This window comes from Cebus imitator, unplaced genomic scaffold, assembly GCF_001604975.1.
Source record: "Cebus imitator isolate Cc_AM_T3 unplaced genomic scaffold, Cebus_imitator-1.0 Scaffold54, whole genome shotgun sequence".
Taxonomy (NCBI): Eukaryota; Metazoa; Chordata; class Mammalia; order Primates; family Cebidae; genus Cebus; species Cebus imitator.
The window spans coordinates 2,392,517-2,417,438 of NW_016107369.1; the positions used below are offsets into that span (position 1 = coordinate 2,392,517).

A 24,922-nucleotide genomic window follows, 5' to 3' on the forward strand; every position below is an offset into this window, starting at 1 on the left:
TCCTCCTGGCCTGTTTGGATGGCTACTGCAGGTAAGTTACTTGGCCTCTCTCATTCAGTTCGCATTCCTTGGTGAAACAGAAATTAATAATGACTTCTACTTGTGAAGAATTTTCAGATCTGAAATTTCTTTGGGTTTTGGCAAGAAAAAGATGCTAAGAATTCCAGAGAATTATTGGTAGGAGTTAGGAGTAGACAGTTACCCCAGCCAGGCTGGACAGTTGGGCCTTTTGGCTGGGAGGTATTTGAAAGCCCTAAGCTTTGAGGCATATCCCCAAGATCCCCTTCCTGGCAGGGAAGGTTCCTCCTCGTTGCCTCAGTCAGTTAGCATCTGCACAGCACTTGTGTTAAGTTTACGGAAGACATCTACGTCTGCTAGCGAAGATAGTAGCACTGTATGGTGGCAGTTCAGGTGGTGTTCAGATTCTACCTTTACATCTGAGGAAGCAGGAATTCCAGAGATAGAGATGGAGAATCTCCTTGCTTGCTTTCTTACCACCCCAAGCTTCTCACAAGCCTTTCCAGGATTAGGTGGGACAGGTTATCTTGAAAGGCAGACACTGGTGGTGGGGCCCTGGGCCGGGGGAGCTCAGAGGCAGCTTTTAGCTGGAGACCAAGAAGGGAAATGGCCAGTGAGGAGGCTGCTGCTTTTTCTCTCCAGTTCCTGCCCTGATGTAGCTACTAACTAGATGAATGTTCTGGGTTTTTTTGTTTTTCCTTTTTAAAATTGACATGTAATAGTTGTACATATTTGGGGGCTGCATGTGATATTTTGATCCATGTATACAAAGTGTAATGACCAGTCAGGGTATTTAAGGACATTTATCATCTCAAGCATTTATCTTTTCCTTTTTTTCCTTGTATTGGGAGCATTCCAATTCTATTTCGAAATATACAATAAATTGTTAACTATAGTCTCCCTACTGCACTATCGAATCCTAGAACTTACTCCTCACTGTATTTTTGCACCACCCACCTGGCTCTTCATTCCCCTCCCCTGCCTTTCCCAGCCTCTTCTGCCCCCATCCCATCCTCTATTGGAGGGTTGTGTTTTAATTGGATTTGTAGTGCACCGTGTAGCTTCTCTTCTCCCAGGAGTGGGAGGGGCCACCTCCGGGTTCCACCTGCGGGGGCTGCCCTGAAGCCCTGGGCTCCCATCACTCTGGTGCATCCCCTCTCCTCTCCCTTCTAAGCAAATGTGCTAGACAAGACTGTTCCAGGCATGGGCCAGCCAGACGGCAGCATGGTGGTAGGGGTGCAAATCTGCTGGAAGCAAGAAAATGTGGACTTCATGGGTTGTGGAGGGAACTCAACTTCTGCCCCATCCCCAGTCAGTTCCTATGACCCTAAGGCCTGAGCCTCAGCTTGCTGTAGAGAGGAGAGCAGAGCCTACACTTAAAATTCTTGGAGGTTTTGTGCTTCCAACAGCCAAGTCCTTTCTGGCTCAGGGTTGGAAAAAGTCCATGTATCTGTGTGCACATTGTATTTGGGCTGGGCTCAGAGAGGTGAGCCACCAGCTGACCTGACGTGGCCTCTCCTCACCTGCCAGGCCTCAACAGCTGGTCCTCTCACCCCACTGGCAGACACTAAGGATTACAGGCAGCCTGCATCTGGGCCATTCTGCTTGGTTCTTGGTATGACTGTTTCCTGTTGCTACTACCTCCACGGTAGTGGTTCAAATGCGAGCTTCTGGGAAATGGGGCAGCAGAGCCTCAACCCCTTCATCATCAGGCCTCTGGAAGGCCCACTTGCACCCAAAGGTGTAACTCAGTCATATGCGTAAATTAGGCAAGTGTGTGCTGTGAGCCTGAGGAACGGGATGGCAGGAAGTGATGTAGCCCCTTCCACCCTCGAGCAGGTTGGGTGCCGATCCTCCAGGAGTCTGCAATGACATTTCCTTCTGCTTTCTAAGAAAATGGCCAGTGTCCACAAAGAGCTTGCCTGACTCATTACATCAGTTCTCACCCCAGCACTCACCCAGCCCCTCTTTCATACAAGAGCAGGCCAGGGGCCCCACTGTGTATGAACCTGTCTTGTTGAAGCCTACCCTTTACTTGGTATCATATTACCTGGACTCAAATGTGAACATTACAACACTGCCTCTATGAAAGGGTGTGCAATGCAGGGTGTTCACAAATTCTGGTTACTTTGAAATGCTTTTTTTTTGGGTAATGTTTTAGCTGGATTTAAAGGAGCCTGTAACAAAACTGCCTCTATGTACTGGTATGCAGTCCCAGATGTTGGTGGATTCCAACAGGTCACCTGTCCTTTTCCCACTGCCATGCCTCCTCCCCACCGCCGCCGCCCCGGTCACTACCACACCACTGAAAATGAGGGGGTCTTGTGATGCTAAATTATACTTCTGGCTAAGATTTCATGGGGACTGGCTGGGATGAAAAGTAAGGAAATACAGTTTCCTCTCTCACAGGTCTGGGTTTCACCCTTAAGCTGAATGAAAGGAGAGCAGAGACAAGGGCAGGAAGGGTTAAGAGTGAAATCTGCTGTGAAATCTAAAAGATATTTTCTGTGCAAGTCTGGTTTCAACTGTTTGTGCTTGTCTTAAAGTGTGGGAAGAGGTTCAGAGCTGGAGGGACAACTGACAGGAAGAACGGGGGTGGTGGATGGACCCAGAGGTGTTTTCCAAAACATGGGTTCTGGATGTCAATAGTGATGAGAAGGTTGCTATGGTTTCCTGAGCTACACTCATCTCCCAGGACAACATGCCCCATTTTCCTTTGTTCCTGATGGACTGCTGTGGACTGGGACCGGAAGAGCAGGATCCTGGAATATATCCTGGGAGCTGACCTGAGCCTTCGGGGGCCAGGCCTACTGTCTGGGGGAGAAGGGGAATGCGCTGCTTGCAGATCAGAGTTAACAAGGCGTGAGTGGCTTCAGCAGGCTGAGAAGGAAAGTCTGGGACCACAGAAGCGACTCCTGGGGCTGGGAGGTTTCCTGTTCCCGGCTTTGGGCTCACGTCAGGGCAGGCTCTTTCCAGAGCCAACGAGGCTGATGCCATGCTGGGGGAGGGCTCGGGTCCCAGCTCCAAAGGAAGGGAGACAAGGCTTACAGGCTGTGGTTTCCGCCCAACCCATACAGCAGGAGATGGGGAGACTTTATTCATTTCAAGGGAGAGTGACAACAGGAATGAGACGAAGTGTGAAAGTGAAAGGGAGAGGCAATACTGAGATGAGAACAGCAAGAACAAAGCCTAGTACAACACTGCAGCCATACAGAGCTTGAGGGAGCGGGGAGGTCCGTCACCACCAGGCCCTGTGGGCCAGGCACACCCATTTTTCTTCTCTCTTGTCAGACTTGATGATAAAGGGAAACTTGGGACTCCGGAGCACCAACATGGAGCGAGACGGTCAATACTGATGGACTTGCAGTTAGCACCACGGCAGCCCTGCCTGGTCTGGGGAAGCTGCCAGGAGGTGATGGTGCCTGGCGGGGGCAGACTGCCCACCTCCCACTCCTTTTCCTGCCCTTCACACCATCATCATGTTGGACCCAGCATGCATGTCCCTGCACTTGGAGCAAGGACAGGGACACAGGGCAGACACTGGGCCTACCGACATTGCTGCAGCTGAGCCAGAGAACAGTCTAGGCAGGTAAAGCAGGCGCGCACATCCACACAGGCCTCTGGGCACTCCACCAGCCAGAATGAGACCCATGCCCTGACCTGGGAAGTCAAGTTCAAGCGGGAAGGGCTGGAAATCAGACATGGCCAACTTCTTGGCTCTCTCTGCTCCCCAAACTCTGGCCCTAGGCTTGCTTTATCATCACATCCCAAAGCCAGAGGGCCGATGCTTTCCCCCACTTGGCTCTGCCAGAAGAGGGACAGGGGTGGTGGCAAGATAGGTGGGGGGAACATGAGGGTGTGTGGAGGCTGTGGAGGGAGAGGGCTGGCAGTTAGGTGGGCAGGAAGGCTCTCTACACCTGGCTTCCCAGTGGTCTGCTCCTGACACTGAGCACAAGGAGCCAGGCTTTGGGGAGACTTTACAATCACCCCCCCAGCCCGGGTCCATTTTTCCCAGGTAGCTTTCTTGGCACTCACCTTGACTCCTCCTCAGCCATCAGCCCCCAACTCCAAAGGCAAAGGAGCCCTAAGGCAGTCCTGAACTGGAGGGAGCTGGGGTCACATCAGCCAGGCCCCGTCCCTCACAGGAAGTGAGATGAGGTGATACCATGGATGGTGACTAAGGCCCCAAAGTCCCTGCCTCTCTGCCTCCCCAGAAACCTCAAGGCCAGGCCAGCCCCCAAGCAGAGCCTGTGTAAACACGCCCAGGAGGGGAGGAGGGGTTGCTACATATGAGAAACAGTTAAAAATAAATTAAAAAGCACCACTATGTCCTGTGCTGGTCTCCACAGGCCCGAAGTCTCTGTTCAGGAAGGGTGAGTGTGGTGACGGGGGTGGGGTGGGGGGGTATTTTCAGCTGGGGCAAGGCTCCCTCCCTTGAGGACAGTAAGCGGGTTAGGGCTTCATTCTGCTTTATTCTCCATGGAGGGATCTGGGAAAGGAGCCTGCAAGTTGGAACTTTCTAAGACTCCAGAACGAGGATTCTCCGTCTCATATCTACTCCCCTGAAACCCTGTCATGCCCGAGAGTTCCTAGAGGCAGCTGAGGACCCAGTTTCAGCCTGGCACCTCCCAAGGTGAGCCATCTCGCTTTAGGCTTAGAGGGAACATGGAGACCACACCATCCCCACTCCCTGAAAGCTGGGATGGGACGGTGAGTCAGGGGTCAGTACGCTCCTCTGGTTAGTCTGGCTGGAGTTAGGTTAGGCACCTCCCAGGGCTCACTGACCCCAGGAGAAACTTGGGGAGGCAAGGGACTGACCAGCTGGCCTTCCAGGGTACCTTGGGCTGGGCCCTGCTGAGTCTGGCTCTGGGTCAAGAGCTGCTGGTTTGACGAGCTGCCAGCCTGTGATGCCTTCCCTGACAGGCACTCTCATCAGCAAGGGCATCCCTGGCTCTGCCCTCCTTTCCTCTTTCTTTGCTTTGAAGACAACATCCATCTCCCTGGCAGGCCCAGAGCTGCACTGCCTCTATTTCACGCCACCCCCGCTGGTGACCCAGCAACTGCAAAGGGTCTCTGGTCTGTCCCGCTCTGGGAGGGACCTCAGTGGCTTTTCCTCCTCTTGAGCTGCCAGGATCCCCCCCAACCCGGCCCAGCCCAGCTCTGGGAAACAGGACTTTCATACACCCCACCTGTCTTGGCAGACTTCTCCCCAGCATGAGCTCTACTTCAGGGATTGCAAACTGGCATCCTCTTTCGCCTGTATTGGGTTTTTAAGTTTTGTGAACTGATCACCAGCATTTAAAAATCTATTTCGCATAAAAAATCAGAATTCTGGCCTCTGACACAGCAGACAATCTGGCAACACACGGCTGGCACTGTAAGAACAGCTGAGCAGCTGCAGCCCCTTTAACAGGGTGTGCCCTCTTCAAGTAGCCACAGCTCCCACCCAGCCCTGCAGCCTCCTTCTCACCGTTTGCTGGCCCTGTGGCCTTGAGAGTTTACAGCCCTAGTTCTGATCTTCCTTTTGTAGCCCCTAGCCCTTCCACAGCCTGACTGACAGCAGCCCCTGCAGACTTACAGCCTCTCAGTAAAACAGCAAAACCTCAACGGTCATCTCATCCACGTATCCTTCCACAACCCGAATCCTTTCTACACCTCCTGACAGCCATCTAGTCTTTGCTGTAGGCGACCCACAACTCCTCAAACAGCCTGATCCTAAACTCCACCCCACCTCCCTTTCTCACTTACATCCCCCAGTTCCGGGCTCTGTCCCTCCTCAGCAGCTGCACTGCACCCTTTCCCAGCACCTCCTTGTTGCTTGAGCCTCCAGAACCTATCCCCGGCCCTGCCAACCTCTCTGCATCCTCTCACTTCCCCACCAGATATCTCATGCTGATGGGCAGGCTGGGGACGCCCCTAGGTGCCTACGTTTTCCCTGCCAGGGCCCTGATACCCTGCCACAAGCGACTGGCCCAGCCATCATTGCAACCCCCAAGCCAAGATGGGCTATTAAAAGGATGGAAGGCCGGCCTGGGGCACAAGCATCTCAGTCTGGTCTTGATTTCCCCAGCAAGGACTCCTGCCACTGCCGGGGGAAAGACCCAGGCCCACGTACCCCAACCCATCACCCCATGCCCAGCCACAGCTCCTGGACTGGCACCCAGGGTCTGCTCAACTCTCATAGCCATGCTGGCCTCAGCGCCACTCTGGGCCCTCCACCAAGCCCAGACCCTCCACAGGGAGCCCCTGGGGTAGAGAATCAGGCAGAGCTGGGACTGAGAGCTAGTAGAAGCAGTTAGCCTGGGAACTTTTTGCCCAGGGGTTCTTCCTCGGGCTCTCCTATTACCCATCCTCAGTCCACATAGCACTGCCCACGCAGGCCTTGAAGGCCTGAAGGCTCTTCTGGGCCACGAGCTTGTGCTCCTGGGGCAGATGTGGCCTGTGCCAAGCTCCTGGTTTATGGGCTACACAGATCTTTCTCAGGAGGACTCCTACCCTGCTTCCCTTTCCCTGGGTCAAGATTCTGCCAGGGCAGGCAGAACTGGAGAAACATCTCCTCCCCACCCCCACCCCCACCCCCACCCCTCACCATGGGCCTGGTAAGGCTGGGAAATTTCCCATTGAGAGGATGCACTCAACTCCCAGAGAGAAGCCAGGGGCAGAGGCAGCGGCAGAGCCAGCAACCTCCCTCACCTGGCCCCATGGCACATGGATCTCCTAAGCTCTGGCCTTCCCACCATCAGCAGATCCATTTGGATTAAGTCTTCCCCGGATACCTTAAACTTCAGTTGTAGAGTTAAAAACTCCAAGTAAAATACTAATGGCCTGTAAGCCCAAAGTTGGGGGGCTTGGCTCAGTGGGAGCGGGAGCAGCTTGGGGGGCTGAGCTGGAACACACTCTTCCTGCAGCCTCTTGCCCTGCCTTGTCACCAGCCCCGTCTTCCCCATGTGTGAGGCTGGTTTCAGTAGGTAGATCCTGGCCCCCAGGAGTGGGTGGGGCCTGGGGTGCTGGCACCCGCCTCAGACCCGGATCTGGTACCCGTTGAGGTCTGGCATGGCTTTGGGCTCGGAAGGCTTCTTGTCACCTGAGGGCCTATAGGAAGTAAGAGAGCAGAGTGCAGGGAGAGTGAGTGGTCCGTTAGGGAGAGGGAGCGGGGGAGCCAGCAGCGGCTGCCTGGTGACTTCCCCACCACATTCTCCAAGCGGCCCTCCAACGCACAGCACAGTGCACGTGGAAGTGTGTTTCTGGATGCCCCGGCCCCCCATGCTGTCTCAACGTGACCTCTGGCTCTCCCTCACAGGCTTGCTTTCTCCTGGAGGCTGGCTAATCTGGCTGCAGTTGGTAGGTAACAGCTTAAAGGATAAATCTCTCAGCCGTGCGCAGTGCTTCACACCTGTAATCCCAGCACTTTGGGAGGCCAAGGTGGGCAGATCACAAGGTCAGGAGATCGAGACCATCCTGGCCAACATGGTGAAACCCCCTTCTCTACTAAAAATACAAAAAAATTAGTTGGGCATGGTGGCACATGCCTGTAGCTCCAGCTACTTGGGAGGCTGAGGCAGGAGAATTGCTTGAACCCAGGAGGCGAAGATTGCAGCAAGCCGAGATTGCGCCACTGCACTCCAGCCTTGGTGACAGTGTGAGACTCCGTCTCAAAAAAAAAAAAAAAAAAACACGGGATAAATCTCTCTGAGGGGACTCTGTCACCTACAAAAGCTCTTAGATCAAAGTCAAAGATGATGGATATTTTGGTGTCAGAGGCCTGCTTAGTACCCCACCCATGGATTCATACCAGAGAGGTGGCTCCTGAATGACATAGCTAAAGCAAGAGCCAGAGCAATGTGTTGTAGGAACTGAAATCAGAAGAGGAGAGCTGGTGTGTTAATGGCTTGTTCTTGCCACCTAGATACAGACAAAAACCAGACTCTTGGGGCAGGGGCAAAGTTATGGTCAAAGCCATCTAATATTCAAGCCCTCCCCCATGGCATTCTGGGAGGCTCACTGCCTTGCAGGAGCCCCACCCTTTCTGCCTTTTCTCCCACATAATCCACTGCTCAGACTAGTAGGCTAGCCGAGTTTGGTTTCTCTTGTTTTGTTTTTGTTTTTGTTTTTGTTTTGAGATGGAGTCTTGCTGTGTTGCCCAGGCTGGAGTGTAGTGGCACCATCTTGGCTCACTGCAGCCTCTGCCTCCCGGTTCCAGCGATTCTCCTGCCTCAGCCTCCTGGGTAGCTGGGATTACAGATGCACGCCACCATGCCCAGCTAATTTTTGTATTTTTAGTAGAGATGGGGTTTCACCATGTTGGCCAGGCTGTTCTTGAACTCCTGACCTCAGGTGATGCCCACCTCAGCCTCCCAAGGCGCTAGGATTACAGGCGTGAAACACTGCGCCCAGCCCGAGTTTGGTTTCTCTGGGGAAATGGAACTGCCTTGCTATGGGAAATGTCAATACACAAACTCCTAAACCCACCATCCCACCTCACCTCCCTTGGGTGGGAGCAGAAAAGACAGAAGGGTGGGAGAGAACAAAAAAAAAAAAAAAAAAAAAAAAGAGGGACTCACACGATGAGAGGAAAGGAAAAAACCCTCTTTGGACCCACCCAGGGGTGATCCCTTTCTCACCGTCTTTCACTGCGGCTGTTCCTTCGGTGGGGGCTGGACTGGCCCCGCTGCGGGGAAGAAACATCCTTCTTCCGGTCCTTAGTGGGAGAGGGCGGGCCTGTCCCTTTGCCAATCTAGGTACAGAGGAAGAAGCAACAGCATCACTCCAGGGCTGCCCCGGAGCCCAACCTCCCCTTCCAGGAGCCACGGGTCCCCAGAGGTTGCCCTGGGAAAGGCCCAGGGAACCTTCAGCATGGCTCTGCCCTGTCTGGATCTTTCCCAACCTACTTCCCAGGCACGAACGCTGCCAGGGCAGGAGTTCCTCCCCGGGGCTGTCCAATCCTTGTGGCTCCTTGAGGGTAGAGTGGAAGTGGGGGAAGTCACTGAGATACCATAATGTTGCAAAAAGCCCTCAACAAAGGCCAGGTAAATGTGCCGGCTGTGGAGCAGCCCATGCTGAACTTTGGGCTGGATCCCACTCACCACAAGGGTGATGCTGGCTACCTCCAGCTATTGAGAAGTCAGGCCAGTAGCTCTAGCTCTGCTTAAGAAAAAAATAAGAAAAACAAAGGAGTCATCCTTTATGTGGCACCACAGTTTGACTTGAGTTTTCAAAACACGGGAGCGCTGGAGAGGGGCAAAGAACACAGGGGAGTGTTTAGCACCGAACAGGGTAGGGATCCATCGCAGCTCTCAAAACTAGGGAACTACTGGCTCCCACCCTAGATCCAACCTGATGCCTTAAAGACACAATAGCAAAGCGAGCAGCAAGAGCCAGGGTGCTGGGGGACCCAGAGCGAGGCGGGGAGCAGCAGTGCAGAGGCAGAAGTCAGCAGGCTCTCTCTAATGCAGGGTCGGCTGCAGCCTGCCTCTCCCATAGGGGAGGGCACTGTCACCCCATGAGGTCTTGGCCTAGGGCTGGCATGTCTAGGGTAGTCCTAGCTCTTACAAACCCCCACCAGGACACCTGCAATACATGTGGGTTCCCCATCACCCTGCAGGAGGCTGAGCTCCAGTCCGATCTGCCTCTCGCTTGTCTGTGAGCAAGATTCTGAGCTTCCTACCCTGAAAATAGAGCTACCACCTGCTGGCCTCCCAGGGCTGTCAAGAGAAGCAGTGCACACAGCAGTGCAGAGGAGGCTCCAGGCTGCCTGGAGGACAGTCACAGTGCAGCAGTGACTGAGCTATGGGGAGGGCTGAACACACAGCAGGGGGCCCTGGTAGCCCCCAGAGAATCCTGGCAGAGGTCAGAATTCTGCCTGCTGAAAGGCTCCAGGGCTCAACTCAACAGCTCAGCCCAGCTGTTTCGGGCACAACAGCCCCCAGCCCAACTCTCCAAAGCCTCCTGTTCAAGTGCAGGTGGGAAGAGGAAGAAGGAACACTGCCCTCATTGTCTTCCCCATGGTCTCACTTCCCTTTCTTCCCACCTCCCTCTAGTCCTTTAATGGTTGCTAGGGTTGGGGGACAGAGTCAGGATGCATTACAGGAGTGGGGAGGCCACCCTTCACAGCACTCGACCACACTCACCAGAGCGCAGTGATTCCCCACCAATGACCTTGACTCCAAAGCCCCCTTCTCCATGTGCCCAACACCTACTACCATCCAAGGCCACCCACCCACCTTCTCCCTCCGCAGCCATCCTGGTCTGCCCACTCCAGGGGAATGATCTTGACCACTAAGCAAGGGCCCAACACCTCAGTCCTCTCCCTCAATTCTCACATCGCCTCTGCTGGGGCAGGGGTAAGGGCCGGGGCAGGAGCTGGGGGAGGGGGTCGAGGGCGTGTAGGGCGGGCGACCTTGAGCCGCATGTCGCGGGCGTGGCGCTCCAGCTCCTTGCGGAAGTCATCGCGGCCCAGGCGTTCCACGTCCAGCACCGAGTGCTTCCACTCGATCTGCTCCACGCTGTGTGGATCGTGTGACACACTCTGGCCCAGCTTCACCTTCTTGAGCACATGCCAGCAGCGGCCGTAGGCGGCCTCGAAGTCCAGCACGAGCTCGCTGAGCGTGCGGAAGGCGGGGGGCTTGTACATCAGGTCCTCGCGCCGGCTCATGCCCAGCGCGCCGTAGCGGCCCGCAAAGTTCACCCCCAGCACGATGTGGCGGAAGTAGTTCCCTGAGAAGTAGGTCTTGAAGCTGATGGGGAAGCGCTCCAGGGTGGGCATGCTGTTGGTGAGGTAACTGGCCAGGGCCCTGCTAAGGAAAGAGCCAGGAGGGGCTGGGACCGGGAGCCACAGGTCAAGGGCCTGCCAGCCTTGGAGTGCAGATGCCTGCCCTGCTCATCTCCACACTCCTGGCGTCTCCTCCTGGTATTCCTACCATCTACATTGAGCTTGGTATCCAGCAGGTGCTCAATAAAAGGAACCTCTACTAGGCAGGAGACTTCCAGGAATCTGTGGCCACTGCTCTAAAGTCAAGCAGGGCTCGTGCCACACAGCAGGGCTTGTGCCACACAGCAGGGCTTTCTAGACTCCGGTGGCCCAAGAACAGAGGAGAGGCCTTGCCTGGATCACAGTCCTTCCAGGACCTGCCTTGAAAAGGGACTCCTGTTCCATCAGGCCCCTCCCCATCCCCTCTTGGCTCCCACCTAATCTGTGCTCCTCTGCAGCGCTGAGCCCAGTGGGCTGCCTACCCCACAGACACAGGCAAGATGTTTAAAAGCTGGTAGAGAATGTGGGCAGGGCAGGAAGAGATGAAACAGAATTGGCCTCGAGTTGGTGGAGCTGAGTAATGGGTGCATAGGAGTTCATGATGTTATGTTTCATATGTGTGACTTTTTTTTTTTTTTTTTTTTNTTGTGTTTTTTTTTTTGGTCTTTTTAATAATAGTAATACTAACTCGGGCTGGATGATACCTCATTGTGGGCATTTTTAAAATAAAAAAGTTTTTGCCTGCTGAGGAAAATATCTAGGTATATAGGGTAGCATGAAGACTTTTTTGGGTGTACTTTTTTTTTTTTTTGAGACAGTGTCTCACTCTGCCCAGGCTGGAATGCAGTGGTGCAATCTCAGCTCACTGCAGACTCCATCTCCCAGGTTTAAGCAAGTCTCCTGCCTCAGCCTCCTGAGCAGCTGGGACTACAGGTATGTACCACCATGTCCGGCTAATTTTTATAATTTTTTTTTTTAGTAGAGACAGGGTTTCACTATGTTGGCCAAGATGGTCTCGATCTCCTGACCTCGTGATCTGCCTGCCTTGGCCTCCCGAAGTGCTAGGATTATAGGCGTGATCCACCATGCCCCGATGTGTATGACATTTTAAATAATACAATGACTAAGAAGAAAAGGTGGGGCTCAGGCACTGACCGATTAGGATGGAGAACCAGCCAGAGACATGTCCTCCTCTCCCCTTGCTGACTATGGGGCTGGGGAGGGTGGCCTCTCCTGGGGGCTAGTCTGTCTCCACTGCTACCCTGGTGACTCAGCTATAGGCCCCACTTCTGCCCTTTGGGTTGGAGGTGGGGTGTGACTGGGAAACCTTGTGGTTTTTTAACACAGTTTTGCTTTAAATATCTCATCCACAAATCAACGTGTTCTGGAAATGCCAACATCTGGGCATTCCAACTGTGCCTCCCAGACCGTCTGGTTCTTGGAAATGGTATGACAGCCCTTTTGAGACACTGTGCCCTGATTTGGGGTTCAGAGAACTGGTTCCCTGTGTCCGTGTGACTCAAAAAAGAGCTACCCAGTAAGCCTGGGAAGATAGCAGCTGAGAGGTGGGGTCCTGGGCCCCTGGGGCTCCTCCATTTTTGGGGGGGTTCTTCCACTTTAGGGGGGCTTCTTCATCTTGGGGCCAACCAGATGACACATATGGGAGAGCCCTGGAGCCCATGCAACTTCACTTCCCTAACTTTCAGAGCAGGCAGTGGAGACCTAGAGAAGCCGGGACCCCTCCCCTCCAGGCCAGGAAGGATACATTCCCAGGATCACGGCTTCCAGGCATTTGATTGGCAGGGCCTCTTTGGTCATTTCCTTGGCCAGGTCCATCAGCCTGTGGGAAAGGGAGGCAGGACGGTAAGGACAGCGTCTCTAGCCCCTTCCAGGGAAGTGTGAGAAGGAGAGGGTGGGGTGGGCTAGAACTGCTAGAAGGACAGAGGCTGCCCCCTAAGCGGCCCTCAGCTTAGGCCGAGCACCTCCCTCCACGCTCCCAACCACATCTGGAGCCTGAGGGGGTGGGAAAGAGGCAGCCGCTGCTGATAGGAAGGAGGCCCACTCTTCCTCCTTTCACTTCCACCTCCCACGCCTGGCTCTTGCTCCAAAGAGCTCTGGGGGAGGGCAGCCGGCGTTGGGGGCAGGACCTTGACTGCCACCAGGCTGGGGCCTTCTTCGAGGCAGTGTGGGGAGGAGGGGAGTCAGCATCGATCTCCTCCCTTCTGAAGCACAGTGGACACCCCTGACCCAACCATGGCTTCTCCTAAGAGTTTCTTAATTGACTGCAACTGCCTCCCCACAGCCACCTGGCCCTGGATGTGGGATCTCAGGCAGAAAGCTGCCTGGCGACTGCCGGATCTGCTTCTGAACTTGGAATTCAGGCCATTTTAAGACAGCCTTTCCCTGAGGCCTGGTTCTGCCCTCTGTCCCCAGCCTGAGGATTCAGCCTGGCCACTGGCTTTGCCCAGGAGGGCACCCAGACTCCTCCATGCCAAGTAAGGCTGGAGTGGGCCCCCAGCACACAGCAGCCATAGCCAAAAAGAACAAAGCTTTTGGGGATAGGGAGGGTGGACTCCAAGCAGGGCCTTGGAGAGTGGGATAATTAAGTAATTGTGCTAATAAGCCATTTAAAAGCATTTTCACAAAGAAGCAAACATAGATTATGTGTGGGGCAAGACGTAAAATTCACATTAATTTTTTTTTTTTTTGAGGCAGAGTCTCGATCTTGTTGCGCAGGCTGGAGTGCAGTGGCGCGATCTCGGCTCACTACAACCTCTGCCTTCTGGGTTCAAATGATTCTCCTGCCTCAGCCTCCCGGGTAGCTGGGATTACAGGCGTGTGCCACCATGCCCAAGTAATTTTTGTATTTTTAGTAGAGATGGGGTTTCACCATGTTGGCCAGGCTGGTCTTGAATTCCTGACCTCGTGATCCACCTGCCTCGGCCTCCCAAAGTGTTGGGATTATAGGTGTGAACCACTGGGCCGGCCTATTCACATTAATTTTTAATGCCCGGGGTCTTAAGCCTGTGGGCGTCTCTGGGCTGAGCCTCTAGTCCCAGCCGTGGCATTCACTCTCCACTCTCCTCTGCCCTCGGAGGTTCATGGGCAGAAACTTTCCAGGGCAAGTGAACCCAGGCAGGGGGCTACACACCGGGTGATTGGATGGGAAGTGAGAGACACGACATTCTCTCCAGGGAGCTCCCTGTTCTCAGACACTGGACCTTCCACTCAGTGACCAGAAGAGTCCGTGGCGTAAGGCAAATGGGGTGGCCATGCAAGTCCCTGCAGTGGGCAGCTGCAGCACAGAGAAGGGGGAGGGGTCTCCCACTAAAAAAATTAAAATAAAAATGCTGAGGCTCACCAACAAGCTACCTGGGACTACCTTCTCTCCTGGCCAAGGCAAGGGCTGGGGGTGGGCTCTCTCCTACCCTCTAGCTCAGCATGGTCCCAGGATTTCCTTTTCATTCAAGGCAGCCCTGGCTGTTAGTCTCCGCTGGATTTTCCTCCCTATGACACCCTTAAGGCTCCAGGGTGGTGCCTGCCCCGAAGGCTGCCTCCCTTTGGAAGGGTCCCTGACTGCCTCATAAACTTCCATTCCAAGGCGAACTACAGGGCTTTCAAGAGATTCCAAGCCAGCCCTGGGGCAGAGGACTGGCCTCCCCATACTTACCCTGTCAGAGGTCTGCTCTTCTTAATTTCAAAGAACTGTGTCCCTGTGTGATTGTACCTGCAGGCAGGGGTTAAGGGCCTCCTAGCTTGGCCTGAAGGAGGGTGACCCTCTCTCCCTGCCTGTTCCCAAGCTCAAGAACCAAGTCTCCTGGAAAGGAGATGGGGTCGGCATGCATGCTTCGCCCACCTCACGGCCCTTCTCTCTCCCTCTCTCTCACGCTCCTTGGCTTTCTCCCTTGTTCTCCCTTGGACAAGAGACATGAAGCAGGCAGCCAGCCTGGTGAGGGCCGGACAGAGGCTGTGGCTGGGAACAGTTGCCTGCAGCACCTCATCCTCCAACCAGCTGAGAAGCCACATGAACTGAGGGGAGGCTAGGATAGGGGTCCACTCAGCCTCTAACTGCTGGGTGCTCCTGAGCCAGCCACCTGCCTCACTGGACCGGTTTCCTCACTGGCAGAATGAGGAACTGGACCTGATTTGCAGTCATCAGCCTGGCTTCCTCTGACCCAGGACCCATGCCTAGCCCTCCCATCTCTGACCTCTGTAGCCAGAAGCCTGGGAGAGAGGACCCAGGACAGACAGCTCTGGGGCAGGGTGCAGGGGCTGGAGAGCCCAGAGCAGGGACCCAGGGCAATCTGGGCCCTGGGGAGCCCAGCTCTTCCCCTGCTGGCCAACCAGCCTCCTACCAGGGAAGAAAAAGGAGAAGAACCAGGAGAAAATTCTGGGATCCTGAAGTTACCTCCTGGAGCATAAAATCCTTTTGCTCTACCATTTTTCTCTTTATTTAAAACCAGACTTTCAAAAGCCCCAAGGCAGCTCCCTCTCTCCCTCTCTGCTAGGGGCGTGTGGAGAACAGAGCAGGAGATCTAGATTTGGCCACCGCACCCGCCAGTCACTCAGGACCCATTTCCCTCTCTTTACCCGGTCACATGGCAGGAGCAGGAAGTAGGTGGCAGAGAGTCCAGAGTGGGCTCTGCACTCATCAGACAAAATTCCTCCGACACCCAGGAGGGACACGGGCCGTGTCCCACAGCACTAGGGAGCACAGAGATGCCACGTGAATGGCAGCCCTGGCGTTGTGGAATGAGGCTGCTCTGCTGATGCCTCGCCCGCTCTGCCTGGAAACAAGGCCCGCCACGCTGGCCAGAAGGTGGCCACGACCCTGGACCAGAGAGGATACTGCAGCTCCCTGATGTAGCGCTGCACAGCTTCCAGGCGCTCGGGGACAGGTGTAGACGGCTGGAACGTAGGCACACTCGGTATGGGGATCTGGGGACAGAGAAAGAGCTCCAGTCATGAGAAGAGGCTCACCCTGGAGCTTCCAGTCCACCAAACACCTAGGACTGGCCCAGAGGTGCCCCACCCTGGGGACACGCGGCCTCCCTGCCTCCCACCCTGAGCTTTCTTACTTGGCACCCCCTCTTTTCGAAGATTCTTGCTAGGGCCCCAGCCCACCCATTCCTTCCCTCCTGGCACTTAATAGCATTTCTCATTCAGAGCGTGTGTTGATGTTCCAATTTTACGCTTCTTTAATAATTTTAGAAAAACATAGGTTAATTGACTGACCGTTTTAATTGTTAAATATTCATTTGTTTCAAGACTTAAGAATATAATATTAAGATTAGGTTCTTTTAGGTTTGAAGTTTGCTATGGTTCAGGTGCCGGATCAAAGCTGGTGTCTCCGGGGTCCCATCCTCAGGTGGTGCCCGAGACTTGGGGAGTGGTCCTGAGGGGGGTGAGCATCCTTGATAGGGGATATGACCCATCCAGTATCATGGGCATATTTGCCAGGGCTTCTAGAGTGCCAGCTTGAACTGTCAAGGAACCAGTCAGCAGGCCAGAGCGACATATTTCGAAACAGGTCTCGCTGTGGCTCTGTGGCTGGGGCCTGCACAGCGGCCCAGGTTCTCCTCCAAGCCTCCCTTTCCTGACAGCTCCACACCTAAACATCACAGGTTTCCAGGTACCCAGACAGTCTTCCTCCCCAGAACGCACTTTCCAGCACCCAGCCCAGAAACTAGGGAGGAGAGAACAGGTCAGGCAGTGCTTCCTGACGCCTGGGAGCCCGGAGGCTGCTGGGGTGAGGTCAGGAGCAGCAGACCCCTAGGCTTCCCCTTGGCCTCCATTCTCCAGAAAAGAGACCACTATGCCAGTGTGGGCCCCTCTCCAGCCAGGGGAGCCTGAATCTGGCAGTTTGGCTGCAACAAGTCGGTGAGGCCTAGGGGGCTAAGAGACGTATCAGCTAGGGTCCTCTGAGGTTTCAGAAAATACTTCCTTGGGTAGAAGAACTAGACTTCCAGGGACAAGACCCACCCCTCAGGGCTCCCCCTTGGCCACCAGCTATGAAGCTCCCCACAAAGAGAGGTCCCACCCCTTTCCCCAGGCCTGCACCTGGCCCTCCAAGGCCACACTGAGCTCACCCACCCTACGGGGCTGCTGAGAGTCATAGCCTGTGCTCAGGGGCACACGTGAAGGGAAGGGGGCAGGGGCGGGTGGGGAGGGAAGGGCGCAGCTGTTTTCCTCCTTTCCTTGGGAGGCTCTCGTGTGGTGGAGATGCCAGCCCAGCTTTTTAAATAATGTGACTGCGGGGGCTGGGCTCTGACCGGAGGGAAGTGACACTCTGGCTATCACTGCACACTCATGTCTGGGGTGCTGCTGATGGCACGGGCAACAGGAGAGTGTCTGACAGACACCTCCTCACTCTAATGGGTGGAGATGCAAGAGGGAAGGGGCCCTGGTCCAGAGCCACAGCATCGCCTGCACTTCCTTGCCCTCCCTCCCATCTGTCTTCTCCTTCCTGTCTGGGCAGTCCCTAGCAACCGTGCTGGCTGCCCTGGCTGCTGGGCTGCTGACACCTCTGTCTGGAAGGAGCCATTTCCCTTTCACATGGCTCCCCCTCCCCAGATTGGCACCACCACTTACAGTCACCAGTAAGATAAAAGTCTGGGGTGGAGGGGCTCCCCCTCTTCCTGTCTGGCCACACTGTGCTAAATGGGCCGCAGGGCCTGGCCTGGCCTCCCATGTCAAGGATACAGGGGTGGGGAGGCAAAAGAGGAATTAGAGGAATTACTTAGCAATTTACTCTAAATAGCATGCCACATCCACCCAGTCACTTGATCTCTGCAGGTGGCAGCCCCTGCCAGGCAGGGAAGCAGGCAGATCATCCCCACTTATAAGTGGGGATCCGATAACCTTCAGGAGCTTGAGATAAAGACTGTAAGTACACCCTCCCACAAGAAGCTGCAACAGGGAGCTGCAGTCCCAGCACTGCATCATTCACCCAGAGCCAGGCCTGGGCCGGGGCCAGGCAGTACCCATGAGAGCTCTGGCACCTGCTGTCCAGACAGAGGACCCAGGAGCTGGCTGCTCTGGGAGAAGGAAGAGTAAAAAAAAGACCCGGGGATTCACAGGCAGGACCTTAAAGGCCACCATCACCGAGGCTAGCTCCTTGACTTGTGTCACCCCACTGCAGACAGCACCTACACCTTTCTCCTGAATGTTCATTACCTTTACATAGATTCATTCACTCAAACACAAATAAGAAGATTCTGTATATGCAAATGACAAGGCCCAGTTTAGGACTTGCCCGTCACTCCCACCTCTGAAACAGGAGCCGGGGAATACTTCCTCACTGTTGAGAGGTAGGGTTAAGTGGGGCAGTGGTACAGCCACCCGGATCTCCCCAGGGAGCACTCCTCCTCCACAGCCAAGGCCAGAGATTCCCCTGGCTCCAGGAACCCCTACAGTCCTGAGTTCTATTGAGACATTCTCACTGGGGGGGTCTATTTCAGTCTAGCACAATGAGGCGTGAGGGAGGCGGGGAGAGCTTGTGGCTGGATGTGTGTGCCCAAAAAGTGTGGCCTGGAGGGCAACGAGTCTCCAACTAGATCGTCACTGTGGATATTCAGTTCTTCCACTTACAGTCCTGACTTTATTTATTTATTTACTGAGACAGAGTCTCACTGTCGCCCAGGCTGGAGTGCAGTGGCGCAACTTTGGCTCACTGCAACCTTCATCTCCCGGTTCAAGCGATTCTCCTGCCTCAGCCTCCCGAGTAGCTGGGATTACAGGCATGTGCCACCACACTCAGCTAATTATTGTATTTTTAGTAGAGACAGGGTTGCACTATGTTGGCCAGACTGGTCTCGAACTCCTGACCTCAAGGGATCCGCCCGCCTGTGCTTCCCAAAGTGCTGGGATGACAGGCGTGAGCCACCACGCCTGACCCAGTCATGACTTTAGTGAGGCTCCTGACCTCCCCTGTGCCTCAAACAGTTCATTTGTAAAGCAGGCACCAACACAGAATCAGCCTTATAGCACGAATGAGATGCTCAGGTCGAGGCTTTAGAACAGGGTCAGGCACATAGCACAGACTTAATTCCTGTTCACTGTTGTCATTATCAGGGTCCCCGAACATAAGTCTGCTCATGCTAATCCCAGAAACGTTGCCCTTTTAGAGGAGATGTGCAGGCTGGGTGTAGTAGCTCACGCCTGTAATCCCAGCACTTTGGGAGGCTGAGGCGGGAGGATCGCTTGAGCCCAGGAGTTTGAGACCAGCCTGGGCAATATAGTGAGAATCCATCTCAACAAAAAATTTTTAAAAATTAGCCAGGCATGGTAATCCAGCTAATCTGGAGGCTGAGGTGGGAGGATCACTGGAGCCCAGAAGACAGATGCTACTGTGAGCCATGACTGTGCCACTGCATTCCACCCTAGGTGGCCAAGCGGGACCCTGTCTCATAAATAAACAAAAGGAAAGGACTCTGGAGTCATCGTAAGTAACTAGAGGAGATGTCCAAATTCCCATTCTGCAGGAGCTCTGTGGCCTGAGCCATGGTTAGAAGACCTTCAGCAGCTGGGTCTGGGGTCAGTGGCCACTAAGCTTTTAAAGGTGGTGGAAGCCTGAAACATCAAGGAGAGACTCTTATCAAGGAGCCTAAGCTGCTGCTGGATTGGGGATCCTTCTAGAAATTGTTGCCCTATCACATACTGGCATCATCCCCGTAAAGGCTGCTGCTCCAAAGCGCTGGTGGAGTGTTGATGGAACACTCATTCTTTGCTCCATTACTGGGTGTCTATTTAAGGCACCTAATGAAGCATCACATGCTTTACATCATTAATTCCTCAAACATCCTCTCAAGGGGCCCTGCTAACAGTTAGAAAACTGAAGCACAAGAAAAGGTTGCCTGTATTCCTCATGTAAGTAGTTGTGGGAGATCAAGGATTTGAACATGGTGGCTTTGACTCCAGAGTGCTCTCCTTTTACAACACTACCATGCAGGGGTCCCAGACTCAACCACCTGCAACGGCCAGGCAGGTCACATACACGGGGCAGGCAGGCCTGGTAAGTGAGTGGTGGAGACGGTGGCAAGACAGAGGAGTAGGACCACTCCCCAGCCTCAGCCGACAGCTGCCACGTGGGACTGCAGATTCCCATGTGTTCCCAAGTCTTCTTATTTTCTGAAAAGATGCCAAAAATCTGGATCTTCATGTGAGAAATCTCCCAGTTTTAAATTTTGGCTCAAGTGGCCTTTTAAAACATTGTACAGTGTCAACAAAACACTTCTTGAGCCCCATACTGTGTGGCCCCTGTAGGGAAGGCCCCTGTGTCAGCTCCAGTTGGCATGGCGCCTAGGGATGGTCAGGGCAGGGTCAGCCCACCCTGCCACTGGCACCCTGGCACCCAGGCACCCAACCCATGCTGCTTCTCTCCAAGGCCTCCTGGACTCCACTGCACTCCCAGACTCTAAGGGTGCTTTTCTATTCTGGGCCCAGGTAGCGGAAGGACCTCATGCAGACGCATGCAGTTTCTCTGAGATCTGTGGTTTGAAGAGGGGAAGTTCAAATTTTTCCAATCTCACAAAATTCCTTCTACCCTAGGTAGTCTAGGGGTCGGTCACAACACAGCCCCCACCCCTAGACTTCCTTCATCCATGTCCGGAAGGAATGTACATGAGGACTGAAGGTGACAAGATGGTATTATAGACCAGTTACTAGTAAGCGTGTTGATTTTTCTTTTAGTTCCCAGCAGTGGTAACAGTTCTGCAGGGAACCATTCACACTCTTTTATGACCTGATTTAGACATAAACAAGATGGCTGGAGAGCTGCCCAACAAGAACTTGCTCATGTGGGGGCAGGGTGTGACTCTAGCCTCAGCTGTACAAATGATCTAAGCAAAGCCTAGTCTTCCCGCCTGATAAAGGACATGAGTAAAGGTGATGGACATCTTGCCTGGTGTGGTGGCTCACATCTGTATTCGCAGCACTTTGGGAGGCTGAGGTGGGTGGATTACCTGAGGTCAGGAGTTTGAGACCAGCCTGGCCAACATGATGAAACCCCATCTCTACCAAAAATTCAAAAATTAGCTGGGCATGGTGGCAGGTACCTGTAATCCCAGCTACTCATGATGCTGAGGCAGGAGAATTGCTTGAACCTGGGGGGCGGAGGTTGCAGTGAGCCAAGATTGCGCCACTACACTCTAGCCTGGTAGACACAGTGAGACTCCAACTCAAAAAAAAAAAAAAAAAAAAAAAAAAAAAAACAAAAAAAAAAAAAAAAAAAAAAAAAAAAAAAAGAAAAGAAGAAAAGAAAAAGGTAACAGACAGCCAACAACCGGGTACTGGTTTGTGGCTTTACAGTTTGTCAAATACTTTAACACACAGTCTCTCATTTCATCTTCCCCACAATCCATCTCATTTTATTGATAAGAACATTGCATCTCAAAGAGGTGGAAGGGGCTATTTAGACAAGCAGGTGACCCCTACCAATATCAGTCTCCTTTGATGAATACTTGAATTTTTCCCAAGGAAATGATCAGAGATGAACCCCAAAATTTATATTTTAGGATGTTCACCACAGTATTCATTTTAGGAATAAAATTGGAAACAATGTCCAACTCTAGGGGATTAGCTAAATAAATTGTAAGTCAGTGCGGAGCACATTTATGCAGCCATTCAAAATCAATCTACATTTTTTCCCCCTGGAAATATTGGGCAGTTTCTTAAACTTCAACCTTTGATTCTCTTTTTCCCATTTCTGATGGCAGTACCAATAACTTGGTAGAAACAAAATGGGCAGCTTGTACTCATGCCTAATTCATACCAACTTCCATTCTTCCTAGCCCCCTTCCTTCTGACCTGGGCAGGCTGGGCTAAGCACTGGGCTCTGAACTCAGTCCAAAGGGCTCTTGTTTGGAGATTTCAGGCCTCTGCATTTGGAAAATCCTTCCTTAGTCTTGATTATGTTTTTTCTTTTTCTTTGTCTTTTTTTTTTTTTTTTTAATATCAGCCATGTATTTCTATATAGCAGCGTACAGCACAGAAACTCTCAAATATCCTTTCATTCAGCAAACATACACACAAGTGCCTGTTCTGTGCCAGGCACACAGGAGGCCTTGGGAAGACAAAGATGAATGAGATACAGCCTCTGCCTTAGTTGGTGACACAACTGAAGGATAGCTGTCCTGGAGGAGGAGTTCCGCCAACACAGGAAAATTATTTCATTTTATGCTTCTCCATAAGACCTTTTCTAATGTCCTTAAATCTAATGTCCCTCAGAGCAGAGGACCCGGACACCTCCCTCCACCACCCACCCCATACTCCCCTGAAGACCTGAAGTTGAATCTCAGTTCTGCCATTTACTGACTGTGGGACTTTGAGTTCCTACGTGAGTTTTCAGCTTTCTCATCTGTAAAATGGGAACCCAAACTGCACTTACGTCACAAGGCTGTTGGGAGAATTCAATGACATAATGCACGAAAATATTTTCTCAACATAGGAAGCCCTGCATCTCCTGAGTCATTCATTCCATTTGTCTGCTCATGGTTCTCTGGCTTGGCAAGTGTCATCAGGCAAATGAGATGTCAAGCCATCCTAGTGTGTTAGTTCCATCTGCTGTCCCCTCCTGTAAAACGTGGGCATTTTAAAAGACAGCGGGGAGGGCCTCCTGAAGACAGGTATGTGAACCTCCCTCCTAGAATGGCAGTGAGAGAAAGTTCTCCTGGACAGGTATGATTCCTCTGCATTTTAAAGATCTTACAGAGCCAGTGGTCCCCTGCCCCTTGGGAGGAGAGTGTGGCTTTCCTCTTTGCCCCAAGATCACCAACACTCTACACTGTGCTATCACCCTTCAGCCCCCAAGTCTCACCTTGGGCAGGTCTGTGGCCCCACGGATCCGTTGCGCCACCTTCTCTCCATCGGGGTGGATCTTGGCCACGTGTTTCCACATCCTTTCCCAGGTGGCCTCATCCACAGGTAACCCACCCCGGTTGACAAAGAAGGGGACTCCTCCATCTCGCAGGTCCTCTTCCCCTTCCTCTTCTGGCTCCTCATCTCTCTGGGCTGAGGCGCCTTCGCTGGTCTCCAAACGCCTGACCCCAGATGGGGCAGTCGCCGCAGCAGATGTTGAAGTGGCACCACTGCTGCCACCCCCAACCACCTTCTTTCCCCCTGGCATACCTAAATCCTTGAGAGGGGTGGTGGAGGCGGGAAAACAGGTGGCTCACAAGAGGCCTCCCACACACCAGCTGCAGAGATAACACATGGCCAGAGTGCCAGGCGCCTTTAAGAAATCAGGGCGTGGCTCCTGTACAATAAAACACTACTTGATAAAAAAAAAATAAAATAAAAAAAATCAGTGCAACAACGTGAAGTGGGGTCCGAGGGAGTGGGTTGTCTGGGGTCAGCCTTGGAGGCCTTGTTCTGTTTGAACAGCGGGATAAAGAGAACACACCCCAACTTGGCAGCCGTCACAAAGCACCCCCATCTGACTGCAAGAACAATGACGGGCAGCAGTCAGGGCTGGCAGAGGGGAGAAAAGTCGGAGGGAAACTGAGGCCGGACAGCTAGGACCAGAGGCTGCAGAAAGGAAGAGTCAAGGCACGGGTGCCCACTGGGCGCCCTGGGTCTCAGTTTCCCAGAGAACAAAATCCCCTACACAACTCTCGAACGCCCCGGGGAAGACTGAGGCGACTCCCGGCCTCTCGAGCTCGGGACCCCTGGCCGGGAGAGTGGCGCCGGGGGGCGATTTCTCCGATACGACGAGACAAGTCCCGGAGCCAAGACTCGCAGCTGGCGGGGCGCGGGGAGGGGGCGCACACCGACGCGCACATTCCACGCCCGCGGCCAACTCCACGCACAAAGTGGGCTTTGTCTGGGCCCCCAGTTCCCTAGCCCACAGAAACAGCCGCGGAGTCCGCAGAAAGGGAGCGGGCGCGGCGGGGAGGCGAAGGCTGCGCGTGCCGAGGCCCAGCAGGTCCCCAGCCCCGCGCGTCTCAGCGGGCGGACGGCCGGCACCTGGCGCCGCGCTGCACCAGCCGAGCCATCGCAGGGCACCGGGCCCGCGGCTCAGCGGGACGGGCTCGGGCGGCGCGCAGGGGCCAGGCTGAGGTCACCGAGCGGCGGGCTCCGGCCGCGGGGTCGCTGCCCGGGACTGGCTGCAGCATGGGCGGTGGCGCGGCCGGGGCGGGCGGAGGATGCTCCGTGGCTGCTCGCTCCGGCTGCCGCTGCCCGGGCTGAGGGTGGAGGAAGGACCGCGGGGCGGGGACCGCAAGTCGGAGGCTCGCGCAGCCTCGGCCGGCGGATGTCGCTGGAGGCGAGTGACGAAGCCGGGAGAGCGCGGGCTGCGCTGGTGCCTGGGGAGCAAGCCCGCCCACGCGGAGTCCACCCGCCGATCGCGGCTCCGCGGCTCCGCGACGCTGGGGTCGCCGCTGCTGCAGCCCCCTCCGCCCCTGGGCCCCGCCGCCGCCGCCGCCGCCGCCGCCCGCGTCCCCTGCCCGCCAGTCGCCCACCCGGCTCGACTCCGGCCCGCGCCGCGCATGCGCTCCGTCCCCCCCTTAAAGGGCCAGCGCCTTCGCGCCGGATCCTCAGCCCCCCTCAGCGGTCCCTCTGTCCCAAGTTACCTCAGGACGCCAGTGGGCATTCGCTCCCTCCTCACCCAGCCGTCAGGGAGCCGGGAAGGCGGTGCGGAGCTGCGGAGGAAGTGCCAAACGGAGCGCAAACTCCATGGAGATTCCTGGCGCAGAAGGAATTCCTGGGATCGGGCATTTCTTGAAAAGGATTCCTCGCAGGGGCCCTCAGCGGGTAGGACCGAGAGCACTGGCCTGGAAGACTGGGATTCTAGACCGGATTCAGTGCCTGTGTTGCTTTGGGATGTTCAGCAGTTTACTTCCCTCTGTAGGCCTCAGTTTCCCCATATCTCGGCCGAGGTGGTCACACTGAGTACACTGAGTGAGCGCAGAGTCCCTCCCAGCGCGCACAGTCCTTGCAGGAGGACATCTAGGGATTGACGTGGGGGGTGGGTCACTACCTCTGGAAACGAAAAGGGTAAAAGTCCCCCTGTTTTACCCGGTTGCCTGCACTGGTGGGAATGGGGCGGCTGCACTGGTGGGAATGGGGTGCACAGAGCTCGCCCCTAGACCACTTCCCTGCACCGGGCTTTGGACGTCCCGGACCCCGCGGACCACACTGGGACCACGACATGGACGCGGG

The 24,922-nt window shown here is 54.5% G+C and overlaps 1 protein-coding gene across 2 annotated transcripts; it reads right to left on the minus strand.

Annotated features, from left to right (window-relative positions):
• Window positions 1-3,070: 3,070 nt before the first annotated feature.
• VASH1 (vasohibin 1) lies at window positions 3,071-24,669 on the minus strand. 2 transcript variants are annotated; one of them, XM_037738510.1, is made up of 8 exons: window positions 24,334-24,669; window positions 22,581-22,959; window positions 15,615-15,703; window positions 14,436-14,492; window positions 12,531-12,605; window positions 10,415-10,796; window positions 8,640-8,752; window positions 3,071-7,110 (listed from the first exon to the last, which is right to left on the minus strand). In XM_037738510.1, exons 2-8 carry the CDS (start codon window positions 22,887-22,889, stop codon window positions 7,038-7,040), a joined length of 1,098 nt encoding a protein of 365 aa, XP_037594438.1. In that variant the 5' UTR covers window positions 22,890-22,959; window positions 24,334-24,669; the 3' UTR covers window positions 3,071-7,037. The 2 variants fall into 2 exon arrangements, with proteins under 2 accessions (XP_037594438.1, XP_017384063.1); XM_017528574.2 differs by lacking the exon at window positions 24,334-24,669 and having other exon boundaries at window positions 22,581-24,322.
• Between the last annotated feature and the right edge of the window lie 253 nt (window positions 24,670-24,922).

What these genes read in the sequence shown, in the direction of transcription:
- VASH1 (XM_037738510.1), bottom strand. Translation starts at nt 22,889, where the DNA reads ATGCCAGGGGGAAAGAAGGTGGTTGGGGGTGGCAGCAGTGGTGCCACT. An exon ending in GAAGCCGTGATCCTGGGAAT is followed by an intron (nt 10,797 to 12,530) that starts GTATCCTTCCTG and finishes GGCCCTGGCCAG; the next exon opens with TTACCTCACCAACAGCATGC. An exon ending in CCCGCGACATGCGGCTCAAG is followed by an intron (nt 8,753 to 10,414) that starts GTCGCCCGCCCT and finishes CTCTGTACCTAG; the next exon opens with ATTGGCAAAGGGACAGGCCC.